At 34.5% G+C, this 11,215-nt stretch overlaps 1 protein-coding gene across 1 annotated transcript; it reads left to right on the top strand.

Annotated features, from left to right (window-relative positions):
* The first annotated feature begins 9,552 nt into the window (after positions 1–9,552).
* LOC120162006 (polyubiquitin-like) lies at positions 9,553–10,804 on the top strand. The gene has a single exon (XM_039172200.1). The coding sequence runs from the start codon at positions 9,583–9,585 to the stop codon at positions 10,726–10,728; it is 1,146 nt and encodes a 381-aa protein (XP_039028131.1). The 5' UTR covers positions 9,553–9,582; the 3' UTR covers positions 10,729–10,804.
* Positions 10,805–11,215: the final 411 nt, after the last annotated feature.

The raw sequence follows: 11,215 nt of genomic DNA, 5'->3' as shown, positions 1-11,215 counted from the left end.
TAGCTCCTCGCAATTGATCAAATAAGTCATCAATCCTGGGTAATGGGTATTTATTCTTGACCGTCATCTTGTTCAATTTCCGATAGTCAATACATAATCTTAGCGACCCATCCTTCTTTTTCACGAATAGAACTGGAGCTCCCCATGGTGAAGTACTATGTCGGATAAATCCTCGATCGAATAATTCTTGCAATTGGACTTTCAACTCCTTAAGTTCCTTTGGAGCCATACGATAATGTGCCATAGAAATAGGTGAAGATCCCGGATAAGTCTCAATCTCGAACTCTACCTCTCTATCAGGAGGTAACCCAGGCAACTCCTCCGGAAAAACATCAGGAAACTCGCTAACTGTACGAATCTCCTCGATCGTGGACAATGCACCTTTGGTGTTCAAAATACAAGCAATGAAGGTCTCATATCCCTTCCGGATCATATGATCAATTTCCATCGCTGAAACTATATTGGAGAGATAACCACGCTGTTCACCAATTAACACAACAGTCCGACCATCTGAAGTCTTCAGAGTAGCCCGCTTGTATTCGCAATCCAGCTTTACCTTGTGTTTATTCAACCAATCCATTCCAAGAATTAGATCGAACTCCCCTAAAGGAAGTTCCATAAGATCAGCGAGAAAAATTTCTCCCTGAACCTCGAGAGGACAACGCCGAAATACTTTATTCACTAATACCGCTTGTCCTACTGGACTTGTAACTGTAACAGTATTTTCAGTGTTCTCGATCGAAATCTGAAGGTTTCGAGATACTGAGCTCGATACATAGGAGTGAGTGGAGCCATTGTCCAATAATGCAAAGTATGGGGTAGAATAAATAGTAAATGTACCTGCAATAACCTCAGGCTCATCTCTGTCATCACGACGTCTAGTTGCATAAACTAAAGCTGGCTGTCTAGCCTCAGAAGCTGTTGGCCCTCTATTTTGCTGAGGTCGAGCTCTATTGTCTGTCCTGGACGCTAATCCTCGAGTCTTTCCTTGACTACAATCTCTAATTGGGGTCTGTACTGTAGTCTGCGAACGCACAGGAGTTTGGGTAGTGGTCTGCTCAAACGAAACTAACTGAGGACAATCCCTCCGATAATGACCACTAGATCCACACTGATAGCAAAGACCCATCTTCTTACGACACTCTCCTGAGTGCTGTTTACCACAATACTCACAAAGGGGCCCATTATAATACGACAAGGAACCGCCTCGACTGACAGCTAAAGGTGAGGATGCTGCAGGCCTGAAACGTGTATTGCTTCTCTGAGGGGCTGAAGTACGAGTCCTCTTCCCGGACTGTGCTGATGACTCTATCGGGCCTGAAAATTTCTTAGATCGATCTTGATCAACACGCTCTCTACCAGAAGCTAAAACCTCCACCTCTTCCGCATCTTTGGCTCTGCCCACCAGCACATCAAATATCTCATCCTGATGGGTTACAACTTGCCTACGCAGCTCGTATCTGAGTCCAAGGGCAAATTTACGACATCGATCTCTCTCCGTAGGTACCATACTGAATCCATACTTCAGCAACTTCAGAAACTCGATCTCGTATTCAGAAACAATCATGTCTCCTTGAACCAGGTCTTGAAACTGTTGTCGTCTCTGAGCTAAGTAGCGCTCTCCCAGAAAATAGCTCCGAAAGCGATCCTTAAAGAAATTCTAGGTCAAACGATCGGTAGGAACACTACTGGTCACTGACTCCTACCAAGTGTACGCATTGCCATCTAACATCGCCACAGCACCCTGATATCTCTTAGTTGAGTCCAAACCCAACTGATCCATGCGTCTCTCTGTATCCTGGAGCCAATCCTCAGCTTCAGTAGGAGCTCCACCTATCTGTCCCCCAAAAGTTCTAACTCCATTGGCAATCAAAGTCTGCGAAATAGGAACCTCAGATACAACACCAGTAGCTCTGACTGCTCCCTGTATTAACTGCAGAAATTGTCTACCAAAATTCTCATCCAAAGCAACTCCGGTAGACTCTGACTCAATATCGGTCGCTCCTATTATCGGTGTAGTCATGCCAATACCAGCGGCAGGAGGCAGATCCGTTGGGGTCGTAGGAGCATGATCACCTATCGGAGGTGGGGGATCTACCCGTATCTCATCGATCGGATCTGCGAATCTAGCCACTCGACCTCGTCCACTGCTAGTTCGACGACCAAGTCTAGCACTCATTTTGATAGATCTCAAGTTTACTACAGAAGATAAAACTTAGGGTTAGATAAGCACTTGGAGTCTCAAACATAGTTAAAATCTTAATAACTTTGTGACATGGCCTTAGTAACTCGTTTTGTAAAATATTTCAAAACCGTATTTTCAATGTGAACTCATACACAGTCCGAGGGTTAAAAACCAAAAGCTCTGATACCAATAAATGTAACCCCCTAGACCTGGCCTATGCGTTTCGACTAAGTCTAGTGGATCACATTATGATTATTAAAGACATTTTCCGAAATCGTTATTCTATCAATATAAAATCACATTATAAATAACATGAAATTATAAACAAATTATACTATCAAAATCCAACTCGTAAATATAGTACCAATAAATAATAATTTAATTTAAAACATGTCTTCAAATTCAAAATCACAATAAACCGAGCAGTACTAGCAAAAGAGTCATCATTATAAAATCCGATATTTAAAATAAGGTTCATGTCACCAAAATAAAGTCAACTTGCAAGATAAAAACATTACAATCTGATTCACTTCAAGAGATATGTTGATCCTCCAAGTGCTCGAACCGAGGTATCTAACCAACAGTATCTGAAAGGGGAAAACATTTTCAAAAGGTGAGCTAGGCTCAGTGTGTCCCAACATTTCCATAAAATGTCAATAGGTACAAATCATAGTCCAGTAATCTTACAAATTCGTAAAAGAGTTTAACTTTTGAAAATCATAGTTTAAACCCTTTTCTAGTACACCATCAGTAGTTCTCAAAATTATTTTCCATATAGTTTACTTTATGCACATAGCAAAAAGAAAGCCGACTTAAGGATAGGCTCTGAAGCTTGTATCCTTAAGCCCAAGTCAATAAGTCCATATAGCTTACCCAAAGCACACAGCAAAGGAAAGCCGACCTAATTAAACATCTTGGGGCCCTCAAGAGTCACATTAGGCCCATTTAGCTTGATCAGAGATATTCTATCGTAATTCAATTCCAAAATTCAATTGCACCGTGACATAAATTCCATAAATCCAAAAACATGGTAATCATATACCATTTCAAAACAAAAATTAGATAGCAGCCATATTCCATAAATTGTCACATTAAATTGGTGCATCCATAAAACAATAACCAATGAATTCGGTGTACCACATATTAAAACCAATGAAACAATTCAGTAATAAGTAGGGAACACACCTCAATAATAGGTTCAAATAGCAAATCTACTGATTGTTGGTTTTACCACGCTCTGCTACAGTTTTCAAACCTATTTAACAATAACACTATATTACTTATGAGTAATATAAATAGATCCCTAAAATCATAAAATTTACGGTCTTACGGGTGAATACTGGCACACGTGGTTTAATTGATATAGAAGAGCTGGGTCGAGCTGTCGAACGATCCGGAAAGTCTCTTGTACCTTCAAACAATAATAATTGATCAGCCTCAAATCTTATTTAATTGTTCAAAGCTAGAATTCTTAAATATCTAAGCATTTTTCGGGTTTGACAATCAATTTGGGGTATTTCGAGTCCGAATTTGGCCAAACGGATTGCGAAAACGGAATCAGGATATCGAAAAATATAAAGTATGATTTTTCGAAAATTCAAATTCTTGGTCAAAGTCAAAGTCAACCACTTTTACTGTCGATTTGGAGTCCTTCGGGTTCGAATTTGACAAAACGGACAGCGGAAGCGGATTTGACACGTCGAAAACTATCATGATAGGTATACTCGGAAAAGATTAACGGTCGTTTAATGCTCTGTCAAAGCCATTTTAAGTTTTGGTCAAAGAAAGTCAACGGTCAACGGTCGGGTCGGGTCGGGACAACGATTGGGTAAACGGTCGGGTCGGGTCAGCCCGGTCAAACCGGTTGAAAATCGGTTAAACCGGTTTCCAGCAGCCACTCGCCCTGCGGCGGCGCGTGAGGCGTCCTCCGGGGCCCTAAAAATCCCGAAAAAATTTCTAAAAATTATTTTGAGCGATTTCGAGATACTTACAACGATCGGTTCAAATTTTTGAACGGCGGAGAGCTCGATTTCAAATCGGCCGAATCTTTGACTGCACCACCTCCTCACGCGCCGCAGTCTACGGCGGACAAGGTTGACACCGGTGAACTCGGAACGGCACAAGGAACACGATGGTGCGGGAGGTGTCGTAAACGGAGCAACGATCAGCGGTGAATTTAAAATTTTCTCGACGATAGAGCTAACAAAACCGTCGCTACTTTGACTGGAAATTCCCGACGTTTGGCCGCGTTTCGTTTCAATTAATTTGAAGGGTTTGATCCTCGCTCGATGATGAACACAACGGTGGTTTCAAAACAACGATCGGAATTCGGACGGCGTTTGGATCAGACTTGAAAGTGGAGGTGTGAGAGGAAGAAAATTGAAGGAATATCATTTGTGATTTCTGATTGTAAATCAGAAATCACGCTTAAATCATCAAGCCTACCGACAATTTTAGGGGAAATTCAAGGCTTGGTCCCTGAATTTCCTTTACTTCGAAAATGGCATACAAGTTTCCATAAATTTCAATTTAGTCACTTAATTTCACTCATTTTCACAATTTACCTCTAATTTCAATTAATATTATTTTGTAAATATTCGGGTTGTTACATCACATCACTTTTAAGATTATACAAATCCTTTAGAGTAATTACTTAACTCGCACGTTGTCAGAATTCAAAGTATAGGAAAAATGTCCAGGCAGTTCACAGATACAAAAGGAAGATAAATTAAATGGATAAATATACCAAGAAAATGGGCAAGGCCGGCGGGGTCGCAAAAGGAACCGACACCCACATTCATAATAGCGGCACACTGTCACATAAAACAAAAACAAAGAAATTGATAATTGTGATGGAATGCTAACAAAAAGCAACGAAGAAGGAATTGGGAGATTAATTTGCCTTATCGGTTTCGGGATCGCTGATGAGGAGAACTTGAAGGGAATTACTAAGGACGATCCTTCGGTACTCCCTTTTGTCCGTTCTGGGGTTTATAATCTCCGCATCTTCTCTTCCGACCGCCATTTCTCAGTTCTTCGATGTTCTATGTTTTGGATTATTTTGGTGATTTTGATTTTGGTTATCGAAAGTGGAAGAGAAGATTGACTTGTTGATATTGGCTTTCTCAGGACCGGATGAGACGTTTAATAGGAGAGAAATAGGGAGATTCGTAATTTCATCCAATGTTTGTTTCTCCGGGAAAGTTTGAATAAGGGTAAACTATATCAATGGTCCCTTATATTTTTGGTTCGTTCAATGTTGGTTACCAGTAAAAAAATGTGATTTTAATCCCTTATATTATTGATATTTTCAATTTTAATCCCTCATCTATTAACTCACATTAACCATTAACATAAGTCTGAGTTGAAAATTAAAATATAAAACAAAAAATCACATATCGTCGTCGTCTTCTTCGCCTTATAAAGGCACAAAAATCGCGTGTTTTGTTTCTTCACGTGAATGACGATTTTGCAAAACTGAATAAAAGGAAGTTATGCAGAGTTAAATCCATTTCAAAAAATGAGATACCACTAGCTGAAACTCAAATCTGACTCTGATACCAATTGTTGCGAAAGACTACTATCGGATAGAGCAAAATCGCAACTAATAATTTGAGAAAATAAAAAATAGAGATAAAGAGGATACAAAATTTACGTAGAAAACCCCTAAATAATATAGGGTAAAAACCACGGGCAACGGTAGAAGAAATTCACTATGAGAAAATAGGAATTACAACCTCTCTCGATCTAACAATGAGAAAACAATGATAATTATCTCTTGATAAAAAGGAGAAAACAACTCTTAAGAAACTCTCTAAATTCTCTCTAGTATTGGAAGAAAGTTGAATGCTTTGGGATGGTTTTGAAGTTAAATGAGTTAGGGTATTTATAGTTGAAACATAAGGACTAATCTTATAAATACCTTAAAGTACAATGATTAAATATTATAATTACCCCTTGCATAATTCAACAAAAAATAATAATTTAAAACAAAAGAAGCCTTTCAACAGATAATTCTTTCACGGTATGATTATGATCTCGACCTGGAAACAACTTTATTCGCTATGAAAATCTAACGGCATTACTTAAACGGTGAAAGATACCATCTATCTACGATCATAAGAGCCTAAAATATATAATAGCTTAAATCCTCGTTAAATGTATGATTTCCATATTGCTTTTCATTGTGACACTGGCGCTAATGGTTGGTGATAGGCTGGAGTTTAGTTTGCTTTTGATTTGCATGTGTTGTGTGTATAGAGCTGCACAGCTTTGGTTTTGTGCAATTTGTATTTAAAGTAAGATTTATATCCACGTCGAAAAATACACATTTTCCCTCTATTTAGGTGTAGGAATTTTTTTAATGAGATCATGTTTCATTTTGTATGTATTGACTATATAAATTATACATAACCTTTAAAAAAATTCCCGTTAAAGGTATCAGATAGAGCTTCTGAACTATTATAACTTAGGTGGTATTTGTTTTCACTGTTTAAGGTCTTTAAAGCTCTTATGATTGTGCCGCGCAGACATTGAACTTCGCAGAACGTTTGTTTTTTAGAAGACAGAAACTCTTCTAACGTCTGCGCGTCCTCTTCTTGGCGCAGACGTGGACTTATGTCTTCAAAGTTCTTCTAACATTTTCAAAGCTCTTCTAACATCTTCAAAGAACCATTTTTGCTATTATTTTTTTAAAAATTATAAAATGTCATTAAATTTAATGAATTATTACAAAATAGTCACTATAATGTTGTAATAAATTATAAAAATTCGATAATATAATAATTATTTTATAGTATTTAGATAGATTTATTAATAATTTTATAATCTTTTAATAAATTTAATAAGTATTTTATAATTTTTAAAACTTTATTGACGAAAATGATTATTTGTATATAACTTAACGATATCTAATATACTTTATTTAAAAAAATATATTAAACTTAGTAAAAAAATATTATACAATTAAATTTAGTAAACTTTTTTTTATATAAAAACTTAGAAAATCACGGGGACATACAATTATTAGCATTAAAAGACAAAATAAATGTTTTAATAAAAAAAATCACACTATTGAAAAATATGATTCTTATTATTTAATTCTGGTAAAGTACGAAAGTCCCTTTATACAGAATAATTAAATAAAAAACAAATAATATATTTTTTCTAAATAGAAAAATACTAATTGATGTATATTATATGGACTATATATTATATATATTTTTTAATGTTACTAGAATTGGATTGTACCACTCCAATAAATTAAGATGATTTAAATGATATTATAAAATCGAGTATTGATATATTTGTGAATCGATAATAATTGAGAATTAAAATATAATTTTTTTAACAATTACTTAAACCGAAACAAACAGATTGAATTAAAATCAAATTGATTTCATTATCGATTGATTTAATAATAATTTTTAAAATGATATATAATATTAAAACCAAAATCTAATAGTTCGTAGAAGTAATAATTTATAATAATAAAATTCGTATAATATTTATTTAATATATTTTTTCAAATAAAGTATATTAGATATCGTTGAGTTATATACAAATGATCATTTTCATCAATAAAGTTTAAAAAATTATAAAATACTTATTAAATTTATTAAAAGATTATAAAATTATTAATAAATTTATCTAAATACTATAAAATAATTATTATATTATCAAACTTTTATAATTTATTACAATATTATAGTGACTATTTTTTAATAATTCATTAAATTTAATGACATTTTATACTTTTTAAAAATTAATATAAAAAATGGTTATTTGAGTATAGTTTAAAAAAAATCAGTTTATTTTAGCAGTATGCAGACGTTAAAAAACAAACAGTCTCCTTCTTGCAGACTGTAGACTTTTGATCCATCTCTTCTGCTGCAGATACCTGCAGATGTGGTCTGCAGATTGCAGATCTTTTATCTCTGTAAAAACAAACATCACCTTTTGACGGAACAGAGAAGACGATTTTAAGGGGGGAAAATAAAAATGTTTTTTTTATTATTAATATGGGTGAATATAAGATACTATTTGTTTAAATACTTTCAATTAATTTGATAATAAATGTACATATTCATGATATATATAGTGCTCGAATTCGAGACTAATCGCTTAATTCGCACATAATTTTATTTAATTAAAATTATTTTTATTTTAAATATAAATTATTGATCATTTTAAAATACATCACATGACATACATTTATTGATTATTTTTTTTCAAATGTTCGTAATATATTAACTTTAAGAAAATAATAAAATGAAATATTAAATATTTATTTTAATAAAGAATAAATACTTAAATAAAAATATATATATAATTTAAGTATTTATTTTTAAATTAAATTAGTATAAAAAGCATACTATTATTATAATATTAATTATCTTTCCTTTTTCTAATTAAATTAATATAAAAATAAACATGTTATTATTATAATATTAATTATCTTTCATTTTTCTAATTAAATTAATATAAGAATAAACATAGTATCTGTATCAAAAAAATAAACATAGTATTATTATAATATTAATTATCTTTCATTTTTCTAATTAAATTAATATTTAACTAATTGATGAATAGATACATATAAACACACACCATAACAATGCTATATATAGTTCAAATTAATTGGGAAAAAATACAAATGTTTATTATTGATTTTATTTTTATCTTTTAATTAAGCGAATCTTGTTTGTTCATCGTATCATCTTCAATATTATATACCTGAAAAGAGGATAGTTAAATTATTGGCGATTCTCTTAATGAATTTTCAATATTAGTTGTTTTATTTTTTGTTCTATCTTTCGATAATTTAATGGCTTCTATGAAATATGGATTTATCGTTTTTAATTAATCGAATCTTGTTTGTTAGTCGTATTATCTTGAATATGTACCTGGAATGAGGATATGGTGGAACTATTGGTGGATCTCTTAATGAATTTAAAGTCTTAATTCTTTTATATTACTGATTCGATTTTGTATATTTTGATAAAGCAAATCTTGATAGTTAGTCATATCGTCTTGAATATGTTGCCTGAAACGAGGATAGTTAAAATTATTGATAGATCTCTTGATGAATCAACTTTGTTTGTCTAGATTCAATTGTAAACATGTAAAATTTTCAAATTTGTGGAGATGGGCTATTGGAAATTTTAATTGATTTCATTTATGCTGGTTAGGTTTTTTTTTATTTAAATAGGGGATTTCTGATTGTCTTGCAGATTTTCTTTTCTTAATTCTAAATTCTAAATTCACTAATATAATGGATGTCTGGATGATATATGATTCAGGGTCTTAGGTTCTAATTTATGGTTTGCAAATGTTCGTTTTTAGCTAATTTTCTGGACTGTTGAGGTACTAATTTGTTTTGATCCTTTGATTAATAGATGCAAATCTTTGTTAAAACCCTCACTGGCAAGACCATCACCCTTGAGGTGGAGAGTTCGGACACCATTGACAATGTGAAGGCAAAGATCCAAGACAAGGAAGGAATACCCCCAGACCAGCAGAGGCTTATCTTTGCTGGCAAGCAACTCGAAGATGGTCGAACAATGGCCGACTACAACATCCAGAAAGAGTCCACACTCCACCTGGTGCTTCGACTTCGAGGTGGTATGCAAATCTTTGTCAAGCCTCTCACTGGAAAGACGATTACCTTGGAGGTTGAAAGCTCCGACACTATTGATAATGTCAAGGCTAAGATCCAAGATAAAGAAGGAATCCCTCAAGATCAACAGAGGTTTATCTTTGCTGGAAAGCAGCTTGAAGATGGTCGGACACTGGCTGACTATAACATCCAGAAGGAGTCCACCCTCCACCTAGTGCTTCGTCTTCGTGGTGGCATGCAAATCTTTGTCAAGACTCTTACTGGAAAGACAATTACCTTGGAGGTTGAGAGTTCAGATACCATTGATAATGTGAAAGCCAAAATTCAGGACAAAGAAGGAATTCCACCAGACCAACAAAGATTGATTTTTGCAGGAAAACAGCTTGAAGATGGAAGAACTCTTGCCGATTATAATATCCAAAAGGAGTCTACTCTCCATTTGGTTCTCCGCCTTCGTGGAGGTATGCAGATCTTTGTGAAGACTCTTACTGGAAAGACCATCACTTTGGAAGTTGAAAGTTCAGACACAATTGACAATGTGAAGGCAAAGATCCAAGACAAGGAGGGTATTCCCCCAGACCAGCAAAGACTCATCTTTGCCGGCAAGCAACTTGAAGATGGAAGGACATTGGCAGACTATAATATCCAAAAGGAGTCAACACTTCACTTGGTGTTGCGCTTGCGTGGTGGGATGCAGATCTTTGTGAAGACCTTAACTGGGAAGACAATAACATTGGAGGTTGAAAGTTCAGACACCATTGACAATGTTAAGGCAAAGATTCAAGACAAGGAAGGAATCCCACCAGACCAGCAGAGGTTGATTTTTTCTGGGAAGCAGCTGGAGGATGGGGGAACCCTTGCAGATTACAACATACAGAAAGAGTCTACTCTGCATCTTGTCCTTCGCCTCCGCGGTGGTTTCTAAGTAAGGGTGGTCTGTGTTTGTAGGTGACCTCTTTTTGGCTATAAATGATGTCTAAGCTTGTTTGAATTATAGCTATATGTTTGGTTTTTCAAACTTTCATGGATTGTTTGTGTGTTGGTGGGTGTTTCGGCATTAAATCTGGAACATGTTTGAATAAAAATGGCTTACTGCTATTAGATCTATAATAATGAATTTCCTTTGGCTTTAACAGTTTTGCTCTGTTGGTTTGTGGATGTTTCTTGATGATCTCTGCCGAATCGATTAGGAAATTGCAGCCTGCCATTACTTTATGCATAAAGACTTCCACTTGAACTGAATCCAGCTTTATCCTTTCTAGAATTCGTCAAATTATACTAAACATCTTCATGATGTAAAACATGCAAATTCCATTTTAACCAGCAAAACATGACAATGTTGAATTTCTTTTTAGGATATAAATAATAGGTTCACCTTTATTGTATAATGTTAAAATCAATGTGAAACCAGT

Source organism: Hibiscus syriacus, unplaced genomic scaffold, assembly GCF_006381635.1.
Source record: "Hibiscus syriacus cultivar Baekdansim isolate YM2019G1 unplaced genomic scaffold, ASM638163v2 tig00111402_pilon, whole genome shotgun sequence".
Taxonomy (NCBI): domain Eukaryota; kingdom Viridiplantae; phylum Streptophyta; class Magnoliopsida; order Malvales; family Malvaceae; genus Hibiscus; species Hibiscus syriacus.
The sequence above is the reverse complement of the archived record's forward strand: the minus strand, read 5'-3'. Positions and strand labels throughout refer to the sequence as shown.